The sequence below is a fragment of the Taudactylus pleione genome, unplaced genomic scaffold (assembly GCF_031769625.1).
Source record: "Taudactylus pleione unplaced genomic scaffold, aTauple2 ptg001027l, whole genome shotgun sequence".
NCBI lineage: Eukaryota > Metazoa > Chordata > Amphibia > Anura > Myobatrachidae > Taudactylus > Taudactylus pleione.
Genome location: NW_028285428.1, coordinates 1,111,249 through 1,138,762, shown reverse-complemented (window position 1 = coordinate 1,138,762; position 27,514 = coordinate 1,111,249). Strand labels below are relative to the sequence as shown.

General features: G+C 44.1%; 1 protein-coding gene across 1 annotated transcript in view; it reads right to left on the bottom strand.

Annotated features, from left to right (window-relative positions):
* CCDC141 (coiled-coil domain containing 141) overlaps positions 1–27,514 on the bottom strand; it is a 284,239-nt gene that overhangs the window by 166,301 nt on the left and 90,424 nt on the right. Inside the window, exons 3-6 of the mRNA XM_088461203.1 lie at positions 18,242–18,433; positions 17,233–17,335; positions 13,504–13,757; positions 4,920–5,039 (exon numbers count right to left, since the gene is read on the bottom strand). Coding sequence (XP_088317329.1) covers positions 4,920–5,039; positions 13,504–13,757; positions 17,233–17,335; positions 18,242–18,433 — 669 coding nt within the window. The remainder of the gene's footprint in view (positions 1–4,919; positions 5,040–13,503; positions 13,758–17,232; positions 17,336–18,241; positions 18,434–27,514) is intronic.

Genomic DNA, 27,514 nt, shown 5'->3' with positions numbered 1-27,514 from the left:
TGTAGTGTAGTGTAGTGTAGTGCTGCTGTTGTCCACTACTTCAAAGTCCATAGGGGCTGGCTGTGTTGTGCTGTGCTGCTGTTGTTAATAGGGGCTGTGTCCACTACTTCAAAGTCCATAGGGGCTGGCTGGACTGTGTTGTGCAGTCAGTTCTCCATAGGGGCTGTGTCCACTCCAAAGTCCTGTGCAGTGTCCCAGTCCTAAAGGAGTGCTGCAGTGTTGTCCAGGGGGTGCTCTGTCCATCAGGGGTGCTCCCCCCAAGTGCTAAAAAAATAATATATTTTCTGTGTTTGTGAATTGTGTGCGCAGTAGCCGCACGTGCATCAACAAAGTAGTGCCAAGCGTGCGCCTGTGTCATAAGTAAAGGGCCGGCTGGCTTGACCGTTAAGGGTGCTGTAACCCCCGAAAGTACACTCCAGTCCAAACCAAAAAAAAAATTATTTTCTGTGTTTGTGAATTGTGTGCGCAGTAGCCGCACGTGCATCAACAAAGTAGTGCCAAGAGTGCGCCTGTGTCATAAGTAAAGGGCCGGCTGGCTTGACCGTTAAAGGGTGCTGTAACCCCCAAAGTACACTCCAGTCCAAACCAAAAAAAAAATTATTTTCTGGGTTTAGCCGCACGTATATATCAAATCGATATAACATAAATGGAGGACCAAACTTTCTCCGATAAAAATAAAATAGAGAAAGATCAAGAACCACTTCCTCCTAGTGCTGAAGCTGCTGCCACTAGTCATGACATAGACGATAACATGCCATCAACGTCGTCTGCCAAGGCCGATGCCCAATGTCATAGTAGAGGGCACATACAATCCCAAATGGCAAAGTTCAGGAAAATGACCTTGAAAAAGACATTTAAATCAGCTGAAGAGAAACGTAAACTTGCCAATATGCCATTTACGACACGGAGTGGCAAGGAACGGCTAAGGTCGATCCCTAGTATGTTCATGACTAGTGGTTCAGCTTCACATGACGATGGAAGCCCTCCTCCCACTAAAAAAATCAAAAGAGTTAAGCTGGCAAAAGCACAGCGAAGAACTGTGCTTTCTAAGAAGATATCACAAATCCCCAAGGAGAGTCCAAGTGTGGTGGTGGTTGCGATGCCTGACCTTCCCAGCACTGGACGGGAAGAGGTGGCTCTTTCCACCATTTGCACGCCCCCTGCAAGTGCTGAAAGGAGCACCCACAGTCCACTTGCTGATATGCAAATTGAAGATGTCACTGTTGAAGTACAACAGGATGAGGATACTGGTGTAGCTGGCGCTGAGGAGGAAGTTGGCGAGGAGGATTCTGATGGTGATGTGGTTTGTTTAATCAGGCTCCGGGGGAGACAGTTGTTGTCCGTGGGATGAAAAAGCCCATCACGGTCATGCCTGGGCAGAAGACCAAACATTCCACCTCTTTGGTCTGGCAATATTTCTATCCAAATCCGGACAACAACTGTCTTGCCATATGTACCATATGTAAAGGTGAAATAAGTAGGGGTAGGGACGTCAACCACCTAGGAACATCCTCCCTTATACGGCACCTGCAGCGCGTTCATAAAAAGTTACTGTCAAGTTCAGAAACTTTGGCTAAGACCGTAAGCAGTCCAGGGACACCTAAATCCCGTTGTCCTGTTGTATCCAAGCGCCTGCAAACCACACCGTCAACTCCCTCCTCGTCAATTTCCTCCTTAGTCAGGATCGGAAGTAGTCCTGCAGGCCATGTCACTGGCATGACTGACTCTCCTATCCGGGATTCCTCTGGAGGATCCTGCATTGCTACGCCTACTGCTGCCGCTGCTGCTGTTGCTGCTGCTGGGAGTCGTTCATCATCCCAGAGATGAAGTAGGAACACCACTACTTTTACTAAACAATTGACCCTCCAACAGTCCTTAGCGAGGAGGATGAAGTACGACAGCAGTCATCCTGAAGCAAAACGTATAACTGAGGCCTTGACTGCTATGTTGGTGTTAGACGTGCGTCCGGTATCCGCCATTAGTGCAGTGGGATTTAGACAATTGATGGAGGTAGTGTGTCCCCGGTTCCAAATCCCGTCTAGATTCCACTTCACTAGGCAGGCGATACCGAGACTGTACAGAAACGTCAGAAAAAGTGTCCTCAGTGTCCTGAAAAATGCCGTTGTACACAATGTCCACTTAACCACGGACATGTGGACAAGTGGAACAGGGCAGACTAAGGACTATATGACTGTGACAGCCCACTGGGTAGATGTATCACCTTACGCAGCAACAGCAGCAGCGTCACCAGTAGCAGCATCTCAGAAACGCCAGCTCGTTACAAGGCAGGCTACGCTGTGTATCACCGGTTTCAGTAAGAGGCACACCGCCGACAACCTCTTAGAGAAACTGAGGGAAATCATCGCCCAGTGGCTTACCCCACTTAGACTCTCCTGGGGATTTGTGATATCTGACAACGCCACCAATATTGTGCGGGCATTACATCTGGGCAAATTCCAGCACGTCCCATGTTTTGCTCACACAATAAACTTGGTGGTGCAGAATTTTCTGAAAAGCGACAGGGGCGTGCAGGAGACGCTTTGGGTGGCCCGAAAAATTTCTGGCCACTTTCGCCATTCAGCGACTGCGTGCCGAAGACTGGAGCGCCAGCAAACACTCTTGAACCTGCCCCGCCATCACCTGAAGCAAGAGGTTGTGACGCGGTGGAACTCAACCCTCTATATGCTTCAGAGGATGGAGGAGCAGCAAAAGGCCATACAAGCCTATACATCCACCTATGACATAGGCAAAGGAGGGGGTATGCACCTGACTCAAGCGCAGTGGAGAATGATTTCCGTGTTGTGCAAGGTTCTCCAGCCCTTCGAACTTGCCACACGTGAAGTCAGTTCAGACACAGCCAGCTTGAGTCAGGTCATTCCCCTCATCAGGCTTTTGCAGAAGCAGCTGGAGAAAGTGAAGGAGGAGCTAAGACGGAGCGATTCCGCTCGGCATGTGGGACTTGTGGATGAAGCCCTTCATTCGCTTTGCCAGGATTCCAGGGTGGTCAATCTGTTGAAATCAGACCACTACATTTTGGCCACCGTGCTTGATCCTAGGTTTAAAGCCTATGTGGTGTCTCTCTTTCCGGCCGACACAAGCCTGCAGAGGTGCAAAGACCTGCTGGTGAACACACTGTCAGCTGAAGCGGAACGTGACACGTCAACGGCTCCTTCTTCATTTTCTCCCGCAACTGGGGCTGCCAGGAAAAAACTTAGGTATCCTAAGCAACCCGCTGGCGGTGATGCAGGGCAGGCAGGACCAAGTTTGGACATCTGGTCCGGACTGAAGGACCTGGCAACAATTTCTGACATGTCTACTGTCACTGCATATGATACTGTCACCATTGACAGAATGGTGGAGGATTACATCGGTGACAGCATCCAAGTAGGCATGTCAGACAGTCCATACCTGTACTGGCAGGAAAAAGAGGCAATTTGGAGGCCCCTGTACAAGCTGGCTCTATTTTACCTGAGTTGCCCCCCCTCCAGTGTGTACTCCGAAAGAGTGTTTAGTGCAGCCGGGAACCTTGTCAGCGAAAGGCGTAGGAGGTTGCTTCCACAGAATGTGGAGAAGATGATGTTCATCAAAATGAATTATCAGCTCTTCCAGGCAGACCAGCCTCCAGAAGGTACAGAGGGACCTGTGGTGGTGGATTCAAGTGGGGACGAGTTAATACTTTGTGAGGATGAGGATGTACACACTGAAGAGGGTGAGGAATCGGTGGATGAGGAGGATGAGGATGACATCTTGCCTCCGTAGAGCCAGTTTGTGCAGGGACACATTAATTGCCAGCTTGTTTTGTGGGGGCCCAAACGAACCAATCATTTCAGCCACAGTTGTGTGGCAGACCCTGGCGCTGAAATGATTGATTTGTTAAAGTGTGCATGTCCTGTTTATACAACATAAGGGTGGGTGGGAGGGCCCAAGGACAATTCCATCTTGCACTTCTTTTTTTTCTTTGCATTATGTACAGTTTGGGGCCTAGTTTTTCTAACTGCCATCCTGTCTGCCACTGCAGTGTCACTCCTAGATGGGTCACGTGTTTGTGCCGCCCACTCGTGTCGCTTAGCATAGTCATCCAGCTACCTCGGTGCAACCTTTTGGACATGAAAACACTATTGTGAGGTGTGAGGTGTTCAGAATAGACTGGAAATGAGTGGAAATTAAGGTTATTGAGGTTAATAATAGCATAGGAGCAGAGAAACCAACAAATTCTGTGATTTTAGCTGTTTTTATGCTTTTTAAAAAAAAAATACAGATCCAAAACACAAAACCCAGAACCCAAAACACGGAAGGGTGGTTTTGGCAAAACCAATCCAGATCCAAAACACGAAGAAAGATCCAGATCCAAAACCAAAACACAAAACACGAAAAGTGGCCGGTGCACACCCCTAATATATATACACACACAGTGTGCCCCTCCAACCAACACACAGTGTGCCCCTCCGACCCCACAATCAGCAGCACAACACTTAAAAAAAAAAACATTAACTGACTCCAGGCCGCGAGGCAATAACACAGGAGCAGTGAGTCCCGAGGCAGCAGCTGCAGCTCCTGTCTAATCAACTTCACGGGCTTCAGACGCGGCTTTTGAGGGGGTGGGCTGGCGTGGGGCTGCGCAACGTGACCTCTGACGTCACGCCTGCATTGCCGTACAGCCCCACTGCACAACCTGCCCGCTGGCCAGAGCAGCGCCACGCTCTGAACCCAAGTGCTTAGTGAGCGCTGCCTGGCTGCAATCACTGAAGACCGCAGCGGAGACAGCTAAATTCTGTACTCCGCCGGTCTTAGTAGTAGTGGCAGGGGACAGGGTGTGGGGGCCCCCTATGTGTGGGGGCCCCGGGACGATCGCCCCTGTCGCCCTGCCTATAATCCGGCCCTGATACTGACATTTATAAATAACAACAATGTGACATTACCTTGGCATTAAGCATGAGTTGTTTGTGTTTATGAAGGAGCTCCTCGTTTTCTGTGAGTGATGCACCTAGCTGGACATCGGTCAAATATAAATCTATGTGCTCTCTCAGCCAACATGTAACCTATGGGAAAAATAAATACATCATTATTACCCAGTATTTATAAAACACCAGACATCATTACTGCTATACAGAGCAGTAACATCATTAAAAAGGACACTGACAAAAATAACTGAGGTTTGCATAGAACAGAGGGCATATAAACCTCTAGACAGGGATGGATGCATACTTGCCGACAATCAGCTCCAGTCTTCCGGGAGGGAGCTGATTGTCGGCTACTAGTGGGGGGCAGGGCCGGCCATTGGGGGCGGGGTGGCCATTTTGGGTCACACTGGGGGCGGAGCCGCACGATCGCGTCATCGTGACTCCGACCCCTCTTCACAATGCCGTGATTTTCGGCATTGTGAAGCAGGGGGCGGGGCCACGATGACGTGATTCTGCGCAAATCGCGTCACCGGGCCCCCCGCTGCGGGGATTTCTGTTTTTTTCAGGGGGGAGGTGAGGAGGGTGTGAGACTTCCGGGAGGCTTGCCTGCCTTTCTGGGGGGCCGGGAGCGGCACCCGAAAATCGGGAGGCTCCCGGCCAAATCGGGAGGGTAGGCAAGCCTGGATGGATGGGGTTAATAAAGTGAAAGGAGGGGTAATTTAGGAATGACAGTTGTTAAGTCACAGGGATAGGTTGTTTGTTGTTAAGGGGGGAGTAGATTATGACATCGCAATCGTTCAGTCGTTCCTGATCCCCTGTAGTGCCTACACTGAGCGATCAGTCGTTCAGTGTAGGCACCCTCCATCATTTCAGAACATGATCAACCTGTCGTTATCGACAGATTAGCCTTCAGGCGATGGACAATGTCGGGAACGACCAGGGGGAGCGCGCATCGCTGGTCGTTTCCGACGTTATAGTCCACGATTTGTGTACAATTACTGAGCGATTGCACCATTACGATGTCATAATCGTGCAGTCGCTCAGTAAAATCGCCCAGTGTGTACGCACCATTACTGTTTGGCCAGGACTTAGTATGTGTAGGGAAAGGAGTACACATTACATCAGGTTGTCACAGAAAGCTGTTGTGAGGCTCCAAAATAAAAAAAGTGTGTTTTACTTTTTACATAACATGTATTAAAATACAGAAATCCTACATGTGACAATATGTTAAAATACTATATATGATTTATATTTTTTTACCAACCAAACTGGCTCTTTTCTGACTGAGGATAAATTCTGATTCAACAACAAAGGAAAAGTCTATCAAGTCTCCATTTTGGCAGCTAAAAATGTACACAGCATGCTCTGCGGGCACTTATTTCAAGCTGTTGTACTGAAGAACAGCTGTTCTTAGCATTGTGGCATTTACAGAATCTCTGAAACAGTGTTTGATCCTGTGCACGGCTACCTGATGCAGTAATGTGACACTCAGCTCCAAAAGGGAACGTGCCAGTTATCTGGATAGTGACAGCAGAGCAGCCATTTTGCAGTCAGAATAAACATTCATAAGAATTCAGAGCAAGACGTCACTGGTGCAAGATATTATATTATCTACAGGGCTATTTTTTCAGCAGGAACAAGCAGGAACTCAGGGCCCGATTCAGACCCGCTCGCTAGGCTGCGTTCGCACGCAGCCTGCCGATGTTTGCAATTTGCGCACGTGTACAAGATGCAGTGTGCGTGCGCGAACTAGTCCATGCGGTCGGGAAGCATTCGCTGCCAGTACACAGATGCTCCTCAAGCATGAGTGACAGGAGGTGCCGTTTGTGGGTGGTGATAGGGGGTGGTCAATGGTAACGGGAGTGTGGTGGGGCGAACGCAGGTGTGTCTGTGCATCTGAACGCCGTTTCAGGGGGGTGCATAATTAAGACGCATCGTCAGCGTACCCATCACATGGCTGAATTAAACACAGCAGCACTCGCAGTGCTTGCGGTAGGGTATGGCCAGCCACAAGTGCTGCGTATGGGTCCGATGTCAGCCGATGTTACCGATTGTTTAATACACTTCCTGGTGATGACGTATGTTACTAAGGTGTGCGCCTTGTGTCAGACTGGTGGGCATCTAAATACATACTGCGATCGCATGGCAAAGCATAGTGGGCGTGCTAATGTCTTGCTAGCAATTGCTGGATTTGCATACTTTGGATGCGGGCAGCTGTGTGCGAACGCAGCCTTGCGAACGGGTCTGAATCAGGCCTTCAGTTTCTGAACCTCTCATTAACTATGATGTAATGTCCTGGTTCAAAAACTATAGCTCCACCCCCAGTAGCTTCACCCAATTTCCTGAACCTGTTTTTCCAGAAAAATAGCCCTGATTATTTCTATAATAGAGTTGGCACTACATGTACCTCTTCATATTAGACTTGGTACAAAATATAGCACTATATATTAAGCTTGGCACAAAATGTAGCTCTTCATATTAGACTTGGCACCAGGGACAAGCGTTCAGAGTAGGCAGAGTCTCCCCTGTTATACTCCCTCCCCTATCATACTCCCTGTCATGCTCCAGAGTTTTGATATAAAAACTGTGTTTTTATATATGTGTGCCTCCCCAGCCATTGACCTCACTGCACGTCACTGCTTGGCACTAAATGTAGCTCTTCATATTAGGCTTGGCACAAAATGTAGCTCTTCATATTAGGCTTGGCACAAAATGTAGCTCTTCATATTAGGGTTGGCACTAAATATAGCTCTTCCTATTAGGCTTGGCACTAAATGTAGCTCTTCCTATTAGGCTTGGCACAAAATATAGCTCTTGATATTAGACTTGGCACGCAGTACAGCTCTTCATATTAGACTTGGCACAAAGTACAGATCTTCAGATTAGACTTGGCACAAAACGCAGCTCTTCATATTAGACTTGGCACAAAACGCAGCTCTGCAGCTCTTCATATTAGACTTGGCACAAAATGTAGCTCTTCATATTAGGCTCTGCACAAAATGCAGCTCTTCATATTAGACTTGGCACAGAAGATGTAGCTCTTCATATTAGGCTTGGCACAATATGTAGATCTTCATATTAGACTTGGCACTAAATGTAGCTCTTCATATTAGACTTGGCACAAAATGTAGCTCTTCATATTAGACTTGGTACAATATGTAGATCTTCATATTAGACTTGGCACTAAATGTAGCTCTTCATATTAGACTTGGCACTAAATGTAGCTCTTCATATTAGACTTGGCACTAAATATAGCTCTTCATATTAGGCTTGCCACTAAATGTAGCTCTTCATATTAGACTTGGCACAAAATGTAGCTCTTCATATTAGGCTTGGCACAAAATGTAGCTTTTGGTATTAGGCTTGGCACAAAATACAGATCTTCATATTAGACTTGGCACAAATTGCAGCTCTTCATATTAGACTTGGCACAATATGTAGATCTTCATGTTAGACTTGGCACTAAATGTAGCTCTTCATATTAGACTTGGCACTAAATGTAGCTCTTCATATTAGGCTTGCCACAAAATGTAGCTTTTGATATTAGGCTTGGCACAAAATACAGATCGTCATATTAGACTTGGCACAAACTGCAGCTCTTCATATTAGATTTGGCACAATATGTAGATCTTCATATTAGACTTGGCACTAAATGTAGCTCTTCATATTAGGCTTGGCACTAAATGTAGCTCTTCATATTAGACTTGGCACTAAATGTATCTCTTCATATTAGACTTGGCACTAAATGTAGCTCTTCATATTAGGCATGGCACTAAATGTAGCTCTTCATATTAGGCATGGCACAAAGTGTAGGTCTTCATAATAGGCTTGGCACTATATCCTACCATGTTAGATTTGGCACTAGATATAGTTCTCCATATTAGACATGGCATTATTATTTTCTTTTATTTATATAGTGCCACAAGGATACCACTCTGCCGCACATAGGATGGAACATACTGTACAGTTGATAACATACTACGGTAGACCCAAAAGGACAGTAATTAAAACGTACACAATAACAAATAAACATAATACATAATTACAACCCACATAATACATAATTATGTAGACTACAGAACAGAACATGCATGACAGACATGAACATTGCAGTTATGCAGAATAAACTTAATGAATGCCGAAACTATTCAGCACAGGACATGACAGGAACAATTGAGGGGGGTGGATAGTGGACAGACATGACACACAGGTTAGATTACCCTGTCTGTGAGAGCTTCCATTCTAATGGACGGAGCAATAAGAGGCAATAGGAGCAACCAAAACAGTTGGCAGAGAAGGCCAGGTTGGTGCAGAGGCTTAAATGTGGAGATGATGGTACAAGGGCCAAGATGGAGCAGAGACCTGAAGGGCAGATGATGTAGAGGCCAAGATGATTACCTGTAAAGGTACTGCAGAAGGCAGGGTAATAAAGAGGCTAAAGGATAGGATTAGTAGTTTGGTATTCCCTCTCTGGTGGCAAATTAGAAACAGGAAGAGAGGAATCCGTATCTGGTGCACAATAATAAAATATAACCTTTATTTAGTTATTTAAAATAATTATTCAGATTATACATAAAGCAAAGCGAAATACGTTAATAAAAGTATAGCAATGTGTCAATAGTATGAAGAATAAGTGATTAAAAATAAAACAATATAAAACTCTTATGTGGTCAAGTGTCAGTCGGATAGCTTCAATATTGAGGGGTTAAATCAATTCCCTGGTATGAATGTCTCATCTTAGTATTGATCTATATCTAATAGTGTGATCTTCACCTTATTTCAGAATCTCAGGTGTGCAAAAAGATCTCTAATGTGCTGAGATTGATACACAAAGCTCCAATGTCAATGTAAGAAGTTGCTATATAGCTGCATTGTATCTAATTATAACAGATAGGGTTACCATTGATATTAGTACTATGAGCTTCAGCACGTATATCCTAGTATTGCACGATGTTCTAATATATTGAGCCGTAGCTAAGTGATAGATAGTCACACATCAGATGTTTAATATCAGCCTAGGATTTGTCACAGAGTAGGGACCTCATATAATGTGTTTTCATATATCTTATTTATATAGAGGCACACTGTAATATTCACAGGATTTATTGCACATTGAATGGATTTGTTATACTGTAGGTGATGGAATTATATGATCCACATTGTATAATATGGTGTACAGCCCATGTCATTCACGCCATGCGCTTAAATATAAATTAGGTAGGGGGACCGGAGATATTATGCCCTTCTCATACACACTCTGACTCAGCGTTTATATAGCACACTGGTGTCTAAATATTGGAATGACACGATCACTTCTGGCATGTAATAGCTAAGATGTCTATATATATATGTTAGACCGCAGCAAGTTCACATGTTTCTTTCTCGGTCTCCATTCCTTTATTAATTGTGAGTAGGAGCAGTGATTATTGCATAATTTATCATGGTAAGCAAAGCCAGTGATCCAGCTGACACCTAAAATAACATACAACTAATGTATTAGTGAGACATGACAGACACTCGTCTAGTGCCGACGTACGTTTCGCATATAGGGCCTCATTTGCTGACGAGTTTTATCACCAAAACGAGTGATAAATGTCACTGTGTATGATAATGGTGCTCCAGCCAATCAGCTCCCAACTGTCAACTGTTAGAAAAATGACAGTTGGGAGGTGATTGGCTGGAGCACCATTTATTATACACAGTGACATTTATCACTCGTTTTGGTGATAAAACTCGTTAGTAAATGGGGGCCTTAAGCTTTTACAAGACACATAGAGGCATGAAGAGAGCAGAGTTAAAGGCAGTAGCAATGTCCATCATGGCCATATGTGTGACAATGGTCATCAGATGGGCTCGAGAGTTGACTGGAACTTGGCTAGGTTCTAGTTTGGCGGAGGAGATCTTGGCGATATCATCCAGACCAGTGGAAGTGCTCAGGGCCGCAAGGTGGTAGGCAGCCACTGTACAGGAGGCATTGGTGGGCTTGAGGCTCTGTCAGTGCAAAGATTGTTTGGAGCAGTGAAATTAGGCCTGGGGTGTTGAGGAAAGCAGGTGCTTAGTCAAGGCACAGTCTGCAGTACAGGTGATATTTTGATACCTGCAGCAGTCAGTCTCCAGCTGTAATGATCTGGCAGCTAGTACCAGGATCCCAGTGCTAACAGTGTCTGGGCTGTATACTCTATGGAACAGATGGTATTGAGTGCCCAGCAAGTCTCACAGCTAGGGGAGATCTCTGGTGGGGCCAAGGAGCTGAGTGAAAGTCAGCTTCAGGACTTTCCAGACCTACCTCTATCAATGTATCACAATTTGCCCACTCTCACCCTACATCAATATAGCCCACTATCTATCACAAAAAACAACTATAACCGTCCATCTATCACTGTCACCCACTACAGTTTAATGCTTTATGTACCACTATCGTACCCACCAACACCTTCTACATATTACTATCACTCACTATAATGCTCTATGTATGACTATCACTCACTAACACCCTCTATTACTATCATCCACTATTAATCACTATCACATACTAAATATAACTATCACCCACTATTAATCACTATCACATACTAAATATAACTATCACCCACTATTTATCACTATCACCCACTACAGTTTAATGCTTTATGTATCACTATCGCACCCACCAACACCCTCTATATACTATTATCACTCACTATAATGTTCTATGTATCACTATCACTCACTAATACCATCTATTACTATCATCCACTATAATGCTCTATGTATCACTATCACTCATTAACACCCTCTATTACTAGCACCCACTATAATGCTCTATGTATCACTATCACTCACTAACACCATCTATTACTAGCACCCACTATTAATCACTATCACATACTAAATATAACTATCACCCACTATTTATCACTATCACCCAGGCCGCGCATAAAGGACAAAAAGACAGACAGACATGTGTTCTCGCTTATTATATAGATATCCCTCTTCATTAATTTCCCTATAGATTGTAAGCTTGCAAGCAGGGCCCTCTTACCTCTATGTCTGTCTGTTATTACCCTGTTTTGTTCTTTCAATGTTTCCAATTGTAAAGCGCAACGGAATATGCTGCGCTATATAAGAAACTGTTAATAAATAAAAAATAAATTAATTAATAGTAAGAATGGGATATCCAAGCACTAAGATATTACTTTCTTGCCTTTTCATATCTTGTGCATGTCTATAACTTTATCTTTCATTTTCTTAGGATGCTCTTTGGTCTTCATTTTTACAGTTTTCCTTCAGATTTACAGTATGACCAATATTATTTGATTGGGGGTCTTTTATCCTTAAGAACTAACCCATTTTTTAAACATTCACAGGTAGAGGCTAATTGAAAGCCATCTGTGTAAACTTGGAGCTTTCACAGCACATGGGGTTGAATACTTATGCAAACAACAATTTTCAGTTTTTATCATTTAAAAAAAAAAATCTGCAGACAAATAATGAAATATGAGTTTGAAAACATACTTTAAGAGGCTACTGATTCACAATAAAAATACTGTCTGGAACAAGATGTGCAAATGTCTATCTTTGGATGTTGCCTGCATCTGGCTGAAGTGTTTGCAAACTCAGGCATTTAAATCCAACGTAAAATTACCAGTATAGCAGGCACCATTGAACAAATCGAAGTCACAATTTTTTTAAACGTCAAGAGTAGAAGCCACCAAATTTATCAAGCAATGATTTTGCAAACCGACCAAAAACTGCCTAAAAAAAATTCAGGTGGCTGTGACATTCAAGATAGCTCAAAAAGCATTTGCACTATCTCAACAATCACAAGGCAAGGGATCACAATGCACATTATTTATTGATCAAAGAAGCAGATAACATTGATAATACTCTTATATGGGAAAAAGTAATTTATTAATATATCAAGGGGAAAAATATTGTTTAAGTTTATTATAACAGAAATATTATTCAATAATTATATTAAAGGGGCAATAGGGTAAAAATTATTATTTTATAATGTTGGCACCCACAAAATAATAAATGTTGCCGGAAGTCATTAAAACATGTTTTTACCCCAATTAACAATTAATTAATATTGCCAAATTAAACAATCACTTTCCCCTAATATATTCATAAAATAATATTTCTCCCATAAAAGAATTATCAGTGGTATCTGCCTCTTTATTCAATACATAATGATTCTCCTCATTAATAAATGTGATCCATCTTCTTCAAACAATAAACATTTTTTAAATATTTTAAACTTTTTTATTAAATTTTACTAATTACATTCTCAAATTACATTAAAATAAACCCAGACATTTTATTGTTCTTCTTTAAGGAAAAAAAACAACAACAATATACTGTACACACTTAATAACGTGTTTTAAAACTTTATCCATTGTGTTTTATCATGTATTGCCAACAGTTGAAGGCCAGACACACACTAACACCAGATGGCAGCCATTGAAAGGTTGTTCATGTACCACTGTGCCTGGGGGGTGAAAAGAGCCACAGATGCATAAACGCTAAACAGTTTCCTTTACACAAAACAACGTTGTGTTCTGGCTCCATCCATTCAGTTGTAACCTGGGGAAACAGGTGCTGTGTTTATTTTTGCTCGTACCTTGTCTTCCTGTTGGTGCCACTGACTGACTTGCAAGACCTGCTCCAACCTTTGGCGGTGTTGCCTCATCTGCTTGTCCAGCTGCCGCCTCTTATCTTGCAGTAATTCCAAAAGGCCCTCTATTTGGGAGCAGCTGCTGTGAGCTCCCTTCATGATTTCAGAGTTCGCGACTGGCTGGAGAGACTTGAATTGTTGGATGAACTCAGTCAGTTCCTGGCTTTTGTTTAGCAAGGTCAGCGATCGCTCTAGGAGAGCTAAAATACACAAGTGAACATTAATTAAGTTTCTGTATTTTGTGTATGCTATGTATATAATGTATTCTTCCAAATAGAATTAGTCATATAACCCTTATATTACACGTAGAGTAATATAATTAAGACATTTCAGCAAATCAAGTGAAATATTCACATTCATTGTGAAGAGTTGTGCGCCGACCCCCCTGGATTTATTTTCGTGGTTTTGGTTTTGCAAAACCACTCTCAAGTGTTTTGGTTTTGGATCTGAGTTTTTAAATAAAAAAATGCTAAAAAGTTTTTAAAACCATCAAAAATCATGTAATTTTTGCAATCCAAAATCCAAAATTCGGATTTAAAATCCAAAAGATCAGAACCGCGATTCAGATCTGTCCAGATCTCCACAGGAGATCAGAACCGCAACTCGGATCTGTCAGGATTCACAAAATTCATGTTGATTCGAATTTCTGGGGAACCGAACCGCACATCTTTATAAATAACCAAGTTTAACTTTGACCGATGCTCAGTGCTCCCCTCCCTTCAGAGATGGCGAATGGAGATAATTTGTTTACTAATTTTTCCTAACTATATGAAATTTTTTATTTTATTTACTATCAGTAGTTTGTATTGAACATTTTACTAAAACAACTGTGATGCAGAAAATTAAAAGAGTTTAAGGGGAAAATAAGGGGGAGCAGTATCGGAAAACAATCTAAGATTTTGATCTTTCAGGAACGGGGCAGACATACAGTATTGCAAAGACTTGCCATTTTTGGTAGGAAATAAATATTAAAAAAATAAAAAAAAAACTAGCCATCTGATCTAGACGTATACAGTATGCTCAGCTTCTGTCTGTACACTCCAGCAATATATTGCCCCGAAATATGATATTATAGCTGTAACACTGCAATGTTGCATTGGTCATACCGGCTGGGAGTGGTAAGGTTAATTTATCACTTTGCTGGACCAGTCTCGTGGCATATGTTATTGTGTGACCTGGCAAGCTGGTTCACACAGGCACAGTGGAACTGAAAGCCCAACAATAAAATAAATTGCTGAAAAATATATATATTTTTAAATAAATGTTTTAATACTGTATAAAAATGCGGGGCCTATTCATCATAACTAAAATGGCCCATCTTCAGATGGCGTTTGTGCTCGTAGCCCTGCTCCATCTTATGGGAAGGAGTTCCGGGGATGCGAAGAGGGATCGGAGCGGATCCCTCTTCCGCCACATCACTACCTTCGCAGCGGCTTTGACTGAGGTCACGCATGCGCAGAAGCCGGCGACGGGGACAGGTAAGTAACGCAGCTACTTCTGTCACAGTGTTACTAATCAATGGGAAAGCTGCTTTTCAGAGCAATGTTGAATTGCCCCAGCAATAAGTATCCCCTGCGGCGAGGTGGATACTTAATCATCGGGGGCCATCCGGCCCCTGATGATGAATAGACCCCTGTATCTTTTTCTTTTTTTTAATTGTCACACATCCACTGTGTTGTTTGTTTTGTCATTGTTATATTCTTATTTTGAACTGTTGAATATGGGCCAGATTAGGAGTGGTATGCAAACTCGATGGTTTGCCTACAACTCCGATGTTTAATGATCGGCTCCTGCGCAGGATCTGTACTGCGCATGTCCCGATCACTAACTGCCAGATCGTTTGCAGTCACCCCAAGCCGCATACTGCAGCCATTTGGGTAATAGCAGAGTAATAGTACTCACCAGAGAATCCCTCAAAGTCACGGAACTGCCCATTACTGAAACAGTGAGGTGGTTTATTTAGCAGTAATGTGATTGCACAGCAGTGCTCACAGTTATGCACATACAGACTCTTGCATGGAGCAGAGCTTGGGTGCAGCATACATATGGGAAGCAGCAGGAGTGTATTTTATAATGGGCACATGGGCCCCTGGGTCCAGGAAGGGTCCACACCACACACCCAGCACCCATATTATACTTACCTCTCCAGAGTCCCATGGTGGCTCCGGTGTCTGCACCTGTAAAAAAATGGCTGGAAAATGGCCGCAGTGGCCATTTTCCCATCGATTGCGCATGCGCAGTACCACCGCGGCCATTTTCCCGGTGTCCTGCGCATGCGCTAAAGACTCTGGGCACACTCTAGTGCCCAGAGTGTATAAGTGCGGTGCTGGCCGCACACCGCTCATTGCGCTGTCAGCTGCCGGACGGAGAGGAGGGGGCCTGTGACGGAGACTGCACACGGGCCCCCTCCTCTCTAGAAATGCCCCTGAGTAGCAGTGCTTGTTAAATAGTGACCTCAAGCATATAATGCAGGATATCGCAGGATCTCTCAGAGCTACGCGCGACATGTCTGTGCCGACTGTGACAAGATGGCGTTGTGCATGCGCAGAAGACCTAATGGCGGCCATCTTGGTTAGGGATCGATGCCTTCTTAAAGGAGCATCAAGGAGACTGCGCGGGTGCACACTCCATATCTCAAAATGAACATGTGCAGAGTGCTGACAATAGTAGTTGGCGCAACAAAAATAGGGGCGATAACACGATTCATGCTGGATGGCGTCATGGTGGCCCCGCCCCTGCTTCACAATGCTGGTAATCTTGCCATTGTGTAGAGGGGACAGGGCGCCACCGCTCCGCCCCAATGCCATGTCTTGGTCCCACCACACCCTCTTTATGCCGCGACACTCCCTCCGCAGTGTTGACCTGGCTGCCCCTCCCGGAGGGGGCTGCCAGAGCGTCTGCACATATGAGATGGTGAGATAATTGAATATACAGTATCTGATGTACAGGCAATATGTTTTACTGTAATTATAAATAAATATGATTTTAAACATATTACACTATAGATGTATGTTTGGTAAATCTCTCCTGGTATAAGGAGCCAGCCTTAGGGAAGGAGTGGAAAAGGACCACAAAACTGACCAGATAAGCCCAATTTTGAATCACTTTTGGTCATAATAACTGCACTAGAAGTCACCTTTTTCCACTTTTCTTTATATACAGGCGGCAGGCTGCCCCTTTCCCCTAAAACACATATGAATTGTTGCGTGCACCAGTGACAGGTGCTTGCAGACCAGAGTGACCTTGTAACAAACCTCCCAACTTCCCAGCAGCTGGGACAAGATCCTGGGTGGTGGGACAGTCCCCTCACATAGGGGTCTATTTACTAAACTGCGGGTTTTTAGATGTGGAGATGTTGCCCATAGCAACCAATCAGATTCTAGCTATTACCTTTGAGAAGGTGCTAGTTAAATGTTAAGTAGACTCTGATTGGTTGCTATGGGCAACATCTCTGCTTCTAAAAAACCCGCACCTTAGTACATATACCCATAGTGACTGTTCTGCTTGACGCAGGGCAGTGTTAGGAGGTGTCTGTTCCTTTCTGTTCAGTTCACCAGTTCTGATCAGGTTAGAGCTTATTTTCCTCTCTGAACATCTCTGCCTCATCCCTGCTGTCAGAACACTTTATAGCAATTAGAAGACTAGCAGCACATTTACATGAAATACAAACTTTACCCTTTGTATGCTCTTGGAGCTGTTGAAGACATTCTGTAATAGACTCCGCAGTGTCTGCTGTGTTCTGAAGAAAGGTCTCAGCATTATCAATGGCATCAGCAAACTAAAGGGCAGAAGAAAAGAATTCATTTTCATGGTAATATCCAAGAAACATATACTGCACAGAGAGCCGCATTACTCTACAGTTAGACTCCAACCAAGCAACAGTGCCCCCTGGTGGGCACATTATTATGGAAAATAATACTTGCGCAGCATTACTAAGCAGAAAGCTTTTCTTACACCTTCCGAAAAGGTGTAAGAAAAGCAGAAATACATGTATATTCATCTTGACATTCCCAGCATACAATTATTATATAATCTAGCATTTAATAAATCTTAGAAACCATACAAAACACTGCACATTTACTATGATGTTGTATCCAGGGGCGCAAAGAATGGCAAGTACTAATCACCTGGGCCCGGGCTGGTTGAAGGGGCCAAGGCCAGCTTTCGTTTTTTTAAGGGGGGGGGCACACACCCAGGATTTGGCCACGCTTCTCATTTTGCTCGGGGCCGCCATTGCTCTCTATGGCCCTGGTTGTATCTACCACTTCATATTTGCAGATAACACACTACAGGTAATGCAGATAACTGGTTTAGGCATCACGGGGGGGTGGGTTAGGGTTAGGCTAGGAGAGAGGGAGGTTAGGTACCCCCGGGGGGTGGGTTAGGGTTAGGTACCACTGGGGGGGGGTAGGTTAGGCATAGAGGGGGGAGGGTTAGGTTTAGGCGGTAACGGGGAGGGTTAGGGTGTGGGGTGGGGTGGGGTGGGGAGGGTTAGTGTTAGGATGCCGGTAAGGTAGGTTAGGGGAAGAAGGGGGAGGGTTACTATACTTACCAGACCCTTGTCAGGATCCTGAGCATCGGGATGCCGCTGTCGGTATATTGACAGCAGGTATCCCGACTGCCGGGATTTCATACCGATTCCGAGCCACAGACCCTAAAAATGTCATGTTATCTAAGCACAAACCTGTATTGCAATATCAAAGAAAGCAGCGGACATGTGCAATAGATCTCTCCTCCTCTCCAGCACAATAATGAGGGCGCCCCACGCTTCCTTCAGGCTCCACGCCATAGCCTCATACACCTGGCTTTGGTCTTTATTTTGCTCTGCTGTCTCATCTGCTTGGCACAACAAATCCCACACATGATCTTCCAGAGACTACGAAGACAGAAAGACATTTCTTCAGCATACAAACATTAGTCCAATAATAAACAGCATTAACGTGGCACTAATGCAAATTTGGTTTCATGGTAACGGTGTGAATGTAAAATGGTCGCCATCTTATTTTATGTGTCAAACACATTTAAGTTTGCAGCCTTTGTTTTTGTGCCCTTGCAAATGTTCATACTGTACATCTGACTGCTTAGGGCCCCTGTTACTTGAAAGATGCTTCCCCCCCTTACCCACCCCAATGGCCAATTCTCCTACTCCCTATGGAAGGGTTATGTTGTAATATAGTGCTTCTGACTCATAGCAGACTGTATTACAGCTGTCACATTTTAATATCTCGTCCAATCAAGATTAATTAAATGAAGTTAAAAAACGAGCATATGATAAAAGTTGGCAACTCTATGCAAGAATAAAGTTCATCGCTTAAAATATTTTGTGATACACACAGCCAGCAATACAGTGTTATGCCAGCCCATCCATATCACACAACGCTACATTACAGACACTACATAGCACCAATGTAATCATCGTGGCCTTTACCGTGACAAGTAACAGGGCTTGTTGGAGATATATTAAGAATGTGGTTGTCATACAGATAACAGAATCAGTGCAGCAACAGCGTTAACAAGTTAAAAACAACATAAGGTTAAACCATTGCAGTTCTGCAACCGAGTGACTTAGCGGGTTTTTGAAATAGGATTTTTTTTTAAATAGGAGTCGTACTTTACAGTAACGGCCTATTATCATAAGAAAAATAAACATTTGGTATTATTATGTGTTGAATAAATTGAATGAGTTTTAGTTACAGATGAGCGATTCGGTTCTACTCGGTTATGGTCGGATCTGAAAACCGACATCTTATTGGCTGTCCGACTCTCACGTGTTTTGGATAGCCAATGAGATAAATCCGAACTTGCGCTAATTTGGCCGAAAAGAATCGAACTGCTCATTTCTAATTCGAATGTACCTTTCAAAAGCGTGGAATGATCTGTGTATGCAAAGTAAATAATTTCCTGTGCTCATTATCCAATTTTCAGGAATCCCTGCTTAATACTTTATCAGGCGCTAAATGTTTGACATCATCGGCACGCTGACACGGTATAGAACACCCTATAGAGGCAGGCCTATGTTAGTACATGGCATAAGCAACATGCATTGCAGTAACTGGAAAGCAGATACATAAAGGAGAGGTCACACTGGAAGCCGATTTGTGACACACAGATCTAACCCTATTGTGCAGAATTGATTGCAAACTTTTATCACACTCTCAACGCTAAAAATGTGGTCACACCTCCGAAAATTCAGTTTTTGGAGGTCTGACCGCATTTGGCTTTCTGGAGCTTGGACTTGATAGGCAACGCTGTCTATAGATGACGTTGCCTATTAAAAGCCTCCCAGGGTCCCCCGCAGCTCGGGTCATAAAGTCCCCACACGCAAAGGACAGCTTTAATCGGAGGAGCTGTCTATTGTCAGGATGCATGGCTTCCAAACTGCGATGCTTGATGCATCCCGCCCTGTATGTGACCTACAGAACTTTTCACATCTCGTGTGTGTATTGTTGTGTGTGGATGACAAAACTACTGTTTGATAAAGGTACCTTTTAAAGTACCCATATTGCATCAAACAATGCATCAGTGTTCTTCAATATATTAATAAAACAGGATGCACGGTATTCATTGCATGGTGGTGATGAGCACAATATATCCCAAATTTTATCAATAGAGATTGCAACTAAACTGCTATTGTTGCTCTCTTCCTTACACCAGAGGTCTTCAACCTTGGCCCTCCAGCTGCTGTGGAACTACACATCCCAGCATGCACTGCCATAGTTTTAGCATGCTGTTATATCAAAAAGGTGACAGTGCATGCTGGGATGTGTAGTTCCACAGCAGCTGGAGGGCCAAGGTTGAAGACCCCTGCCGTACACCAAGGGTCCGGGTGTAAATAAATGCTAGAATTGCCTTGGTAATACTTGTCTTGAAAAGCTGGTGTCAGGTAAGAGTAAAGTCTGACAGCTAAATGTACTACTTTTCAAAGCTGCAGGATCTTCAGCTATTTTGGCCGTTGGATTTATAGCAGCAGTTATATTCAATACAAAGCACCCCCCTTGGAATTCAGCGGCCAAAGCTGCAGAAAACGCGGCGACTGAGAGAAGCGCAGCATAATAAATTTAGCACTGAGTATAGGGACAGGCCAAATGGGCCAGCATTCCCTGGTTTCACACTGCAATTTGAAGTAGCTACAGTAGATACTGAACAGGAATGCTGCAGTCATTATTTGGTAGTACATGTTAGGTTTGCAAAGAGGGGATCATTAAGATCTGCCATAACTGAGCACAAAGACGGACTGGGGTTGTAGATCAGCCCTGGCAGTCTACCCTGTGCGCGGGCGCCTTAGGAATGCTCGCTCGCGAAGGAGGCGTGGTTGTTTCAAGGAGGCGTGCCACGAGTCACAGGAGCCTGGCCTCGCGGCACGCCCCCGTCCCTTCCCGACCGAGCACAGCACACCGGCCCATCACTGCCGCCACCCCTTCCGTCTCCCAGAGCTCACATCGTGAATCCAGGGGTGGGGGGTGGAGGGACAGGGACTCTTCCGCCCTCCTCGAGTCGGCCCTTCTGGCATTTGCCAGAAGTGCGTGATGGCCAGTCCGGCTCTGACTGAACATGTGTACAGGGTGGGACTGTCCCACAGATGTACAGGGGATATCCCCATTGGATCCTACTGCCTGAGGGCCCCACCCCCTCTAGGGGTCAGTAACTTGGTGGAGCAGGATCATGGATGCACTTTGGGTGCTTGGTTTGTTTCTATTGAAACTACACCAAGATTAGCCCTCCTCCCAATTAAAGTGTGTGGTCCTGGCAGACCTCATGTCCTCTCCTTTATAAAGGGGCCCTGTTCTTTGCTTGTCCTCTCTAGTGGTTGACCAAGTCCCTCTGTGATGGCTGGCCACACCACTTAAGCCTGGGCCCCTACCACTGCATTCCCTGGTGGGCCCTTCATGCCCCAGTCTGACACTGCATGCATGTGTGGTAATACATATTTACGGTCCCAGTATGGTAATTAAACATTTCTGCTTTAAAGAATATTGAAGTTGAATGTGTGAACTTCATTTCATGTCATATAGAATTGCCTATGACAGAGAAAGCTTACTACATCAATGGAACCTCACATCATTAATATGTGCTGTTAAAGGACCTTGGGCTCTATTCAGCTTTGGGAATAGAGTGAGATACTGTATAGCAAGTAACTGTGCATCTTGGTAAAACCATGCTGCACTGCAGGTGGGGCAGACTTAAAATGTGCAGAGAGATTTAGATTTGGGAGGGATGTGTCCTCCAAACTGACATCTAAATTGCAGTGTAAAAATACAGCTGTGCAGTATTTGTGGGCTACATGCAGAAGCAGCCAGTATTTACCCCACATACAAAAAAAATGTATGTATTTGTTTGCACCCCTTGCATTGCAACATGGTTTGTCCAGGTACAGAGTTACTTGCTATTTCTTACTCCATTCCCAAAGCTGAATCAGGCCCCTTGTTCCTTCAACTATCTACATTTCAGACTGTGGCTTCTTGCTCAATTCCATTCTCTTCATGTCCTTACAATGTGAGTGGGCAGGTCACTGGCTCTCACAATACCAGCACACACACTACTGCAACTATTCCAATGATCTGATGGGTAGGCTTGACCATCAACAGCTCTGCTATCAATTGTTTTAAATCATCGGTTAGAAAGAAACCATTACTTATTGAGTCATCAATAGCTTAACAACACACAGACCACAGACAACATCAGCCATCGGCGAATGCTCCCTCAGTCAAGCTCCGAAAATATAATATTTTCGGAGCTTGATGAATTCTGTTCCCATACTAGTGTATGGGGACAGCGGGCCATTCCGCAAGAGGAAGGTAAGCAGGCGATATCTGTGATACTAGTGTATGGGGACAGCGGGTCATTCCGCAAGAGGAAAGTAAGCAGGAGATATCTGTGATACTAGTGTATGGGGACAGCAGGCCATTCCGCAAGAGGTAGGTAAGTAGGAGATATCTGTGATACTAGTGTATGGGGACAGCTGGCCATTCCGCAAGAGGAAGGTAAGTAGGAGATATCTGTGATATTAGTGTATGGGGACAGCTGGCCATTCCGCAAACAGAAGGTAAGCAGGAGATATCTGTGATACTAGTGTATGGGGACAGCGGGCCATTCCGCAAAAGGAAGGTAAGCAGGCGATATCTGTGATACTAGTGTATGGGGACAGCGGGTCATTCCGCAAGAGGAAAGTAAGCAGGAGATATCTGTGATACTAGTGTATGGGGACAGCAGGCCATTCCGCAAGAGGTAGGTAAGTAGGAGATATCTGTGATACTAGTGTATGGGGACAGCGGGCCATTCCGCAAGAGGAAGGTAAGTAGGAGATATCTGTGATATCTCCTGCTTCACCTTCTTGATGAATGGCCCGATAATTTTCACAATTGCAGGTGAAAATGTGCATTTTCATCTGCTTTTGTGAAAATTAAGTGATGATGAATAGGCCCCTAAATGTTTTAAGTTAAGAAAACTATACAATAGCCCATTGTGTTGAGCATTGTAACTGGTCCTTTAACTCTCCTTCACAATCAGGCAATACATGCTTCTGTATATCACTTATGCAACATAGGAACACAGTGGCAGATTCTTTTATTTGACATAATTATATTACAACTTATTTTTAATCGCAGATCATCCTGAGCCTGTCTGCAAGGTGTTTAACATTTCTTTAAAACAGCAGAGAACTGTATTTTCAAAGTAAATTTTAGCTCCATAAAACATGAAAGAAATGTCTGGGAGTCTGATGCCTTTGGAGATCTACATGAGAGAATAATGATAATGTGATTATAAAATTGTTTGTCGCTCCTTCATAACACCTGACACTTCAGAATGAGTGTGTGAGAGAAATCACAGCGAAAGAACCTTGAAATTGAGGTTTTTATTTGTACTGTGAATGGATAGCAGGGGAAGACCAAAGGGCATACTGTATGTGACACAGAAGGATTCGGTATGATACACCGCCGGCCGCACGGCAGTTCAAATCCCGGCAGCGCCAGCCCGACATGGAAGGAAGTTCCGATCGTCTAGAAGGTAAGTATTTACTAACCTAACTCTACCCCCTAACCCTAACCCTCCTTTAGGGTCCCTAACCTCCCCCCCCTGTGCCTAACCCTAATCCCCCCTCTAAGTGCCTAAACCTAACCCCCCCTGTCCCCACCGCCTAAACCTAAGTTCCCCGGGGGGGTGCCTAACCCTAACCCTAGTCTAAACCTAACCTCCCAGGGAAGTGCCTAACCCTAAGTCCCCCCCGGGAACCCTACACCTAAACGCGCGGCTGTCTGCGCTTGGCGACCGGCATCCCTTCGATCGGGATGCCGGGCGCCGGTCTCCCAGCGTAGGTTAGTTAACCCTCGCCGGGATTCTGTAATCTATATGCCGGCGGTCGGCATTGTGACCGCCGGCATCATAAACGTATACCACACAGAAGTCAGGTGGTTTATTTCAGCCGTTTAAAAAACCATCGGTCAAAGCTGCCAAGGATTGGTGGATTTCACAAACCACTGGAAAGTACAGTAAATGTACCCCTAAGTGGACAGGTCAATGCCTTCCTCAAGAATGTTGGCCATTGATCATCGGTGATAGCGGTGATATTCTATCCTGCATGATATAACTACTACAAGGAAAAGGCCACACTTAGTATTTCTTTAATGATCCCCGGAAAATAATAATGACGCTGATATTTAGGGGGGCATCCAATTAGCAATATTATTTTGTGAGTGAAAAACTGGGTTTTTTCGCTGATATTCCCCATTTTTCACTGATGCTTTTTTTCCGAATATCCTATTATTTTGGATGAAAAAATAGGATATTTTGAGTGAAAACACAAATGATCCGTGATAAGCTCACGGATTTATGTGTTTTCGCCATTGCGGGGGTGAAAAAAAAACTGCACTTTTCGTGGATTGTTTATTTCAGGACACATCAGATCCCGCAAAAAAAGTTCTGGTGTCGGGCGGCAATTCAGGGCCAATTTGATAGCCCCGTGAAAATCCATTAGCAGCACTACTTTAACGCTGCTAATTGGATACCAGTCTGGGACTATAAGACTACCTGAAATATCGTCAGGAATATGACTTCACTTCATAGTTTTTGGAGAACCGGAGATCTATCCATTTCTATATGGGTATAAATAGAGACAACAGTTCCATCTGTACAATCCCCTGAGGAAGTCTTTTCTAATAGACAAAACGCATCGGGACCTACTCAGGGCATGTGAGATATCCCGGATACTAAGGGTGTGAGGCCAAATCTGGGAGAGTGGTATGAGAGGAGGAACGGGCTGATCAGCCTGACAGGGAAGGAAGGAAGGAAGGAAGGAAGGAAGGAAGGAAGGAAGGAAGGAAGGAAGGAAGGAAGGAAGGAAGGAAGGAAGGAAGGAAGGAAGGAAGGAAGGAAGGAAGGAAGGAAAAGGGGGAGACTGAGAGAGAATCAAGTGGGTAAGATGGAGGAGAGAGAAAGGGGGAGAAAGCATTGGGAGGAATACAGAACTGGGGGAGAGACAGATGGGGGAATAGGGGAGTTGAGGGAAAGAGACAGTGAAGGAAGGAATAGGTGGACATAAATGGGAATGTTTGAGAAGAGTATGGAAGAAAAAATGCTGCAGAGCTGCTTGACTGACAGGTTCATAATTGTGGTATAGATAGACAGACATACAGACAGTCAGATAGATAGATAGATAGATAGATAGATAGATAGATAGATAGATAGATATGAGATGGATAGACTTTTAGACAAATAGATATGAGATAGATAGATAGATAGATAGATAGATAGATAGATAGATAGATAGATAGATAGATAGATAGATAGATATTAGTATATATTTTTTATTATGGAATGTAGAAACACATTATATTTGCTATAATCACATTACAACTTGTTTCTAATCTCACATCATCCTGAGCCTGTCTGCAAGGTACTTAACATTTCTTTAAAACAGCAGATAAATGTATTTTCAAAGTGCATTTTAGCGCCTTAAAACATGAAAGGAACGTTTGGGAGTCTGATGTGTTTGGAGATCTAGATGAAAGAAGAATGATAATACGATTAGGAAATTATTTGCAGCTCCCTCATCACACCTGACACTTCAGATGAGTGTGTGAGAATAATGACAGCAAAAGAACCTAGAAATGAAGTTTTTCATCTGTACACTGAATAGAAGGGGCAGAAAAAGTATCATACGTGACTGGGAAACTCAAGTGAATTAGGATTTTAATATTATTGGCATTGACATGTTGTTATATTGGCATTTAGGTACAGAATTAGATCAATTACCGGGGCTAACCCACACTCCATAAGGAACCTTCTGCTACTCCCAGATACTTCCATGAGAAGAAAAATGTTGCTCCTGAGCAATTGCTCCCAATTATTCAATAATAGATGCCTAAATTCCCAAAATGAGAGACTTGTTCCCCAAGCTTGTAAATAAGTTCTGCAGAGCCTTTTACAGATATTTACTTCATTATCTGTATTTAACCGTTGATGTCAGTATATGCTTGAACTTTGTGGTGAGTTACACAACTCCCTGTATACGTAGAGATAAGCGAAGCCCGTTTGTGGAGTAAATCCTGCGAAGGTCCAGGCGAGCCCAGAATTTAGGGGAGGACCCCTGGCCTCCTGACAGAGTTGGTCGGTCGGTCTCTCGCTGCCGCTCCGGAGGTTGGATAATGGGATCATATTGATTCGTATCCTTGCTTTACCCACTGCTGTAAAATTGCAGCCAATTGCAGCTTTGAACATCGGGGACGGGATTATGATTACATGTAGCCCCATACCCTTGCTGCAAAGTGCCACAACTGGGAATTCCGGTAGCAGAAAAATATAAGAGGGACTTCTGCATTAAACACTTAAGCTGGGTACACACTAAATGATGTGTGTACCCAGCGATACGACTGGCGACCCCCCCTGTCGACGGGCTGACATATAGGGGAGAAGGGGTGTTCTAGAGGGGAAGGCGCCCATGTGCAGTCTCCGTCTCGGGCCCCCTCCTCCCCGTCCAGCGGCCGGCAGAGCACTGAGCGGTGCGCGGCCAGCGCCGCACTTATAGACTCTGGGCACTAGAGTGTGCCCAGAGTCTATACCGCATGCGCAGGTCACCGGAAAAATGGTCGCGGTGGCCATTTTCCAGCAGTTTTTTACAGCGCAGACACCGGTGCCAACGTGGGAGAGGTAAGTATAATGTGGGTGCAGGGTGTGCAGTATGGCCCCCCCTGGACCCAGGGGCCCGTGTGCACCGCACACCCTGCACCTATTATAAATACGCCCTGTAGGGGAGGCCAGTACACATTAGACGATCATCAGTCACAACGTCAGGCTAAGCTGCATGTAGGGGCGACCTGACGATTTGGTAGGCGACCCTATGGCAGCACGCACCGCCCGACATAATGGGTACACATTTAACGATTTTGAAGATTTGTCGTTCCGATCCGTTGGAATCGGGCAAATTGTTAAAAAAAATCTCTAAGTGTGTACCCACTGAAAATTTTTTTGCAAAACTCCATGATAAAGTGCTGAATGAGGAGACTATATCACAGAAAAGAGTTTCAAAATTTCACATAAATCTCTAGTTGTAAAATATACTAAACTGAATACATGAGGTCATATACTGTATCTATTACTCTAGGCAGTTTTTCTAAAATAAATTATTCCTTGTTATGCACAGACATTAAACATCAGTGTGGTTAAAATTGACAACTTCTGCCAGAGTTTGTCCAAAAACGCCTCTTCCAAACGGACATGTTTTCTTACAATATAAACTTAGACAAAAAACAGGCTGTCAACCCTCTGTCACTGAGTATTAATATAAATGGACTGCAAGATCATTTCCTGAAATTCATTTTTTGGCAGAGGAAACTTCCAGCTTGAGAATAGTATTGTCATTGATGAATTGCGCGGTACAATACTCAACTCTGTGTTTTTTATCTTTGGAAGAATAATGACATCAATTGAATAGTCTACAAATGGACAGGACACTACGGGCTAT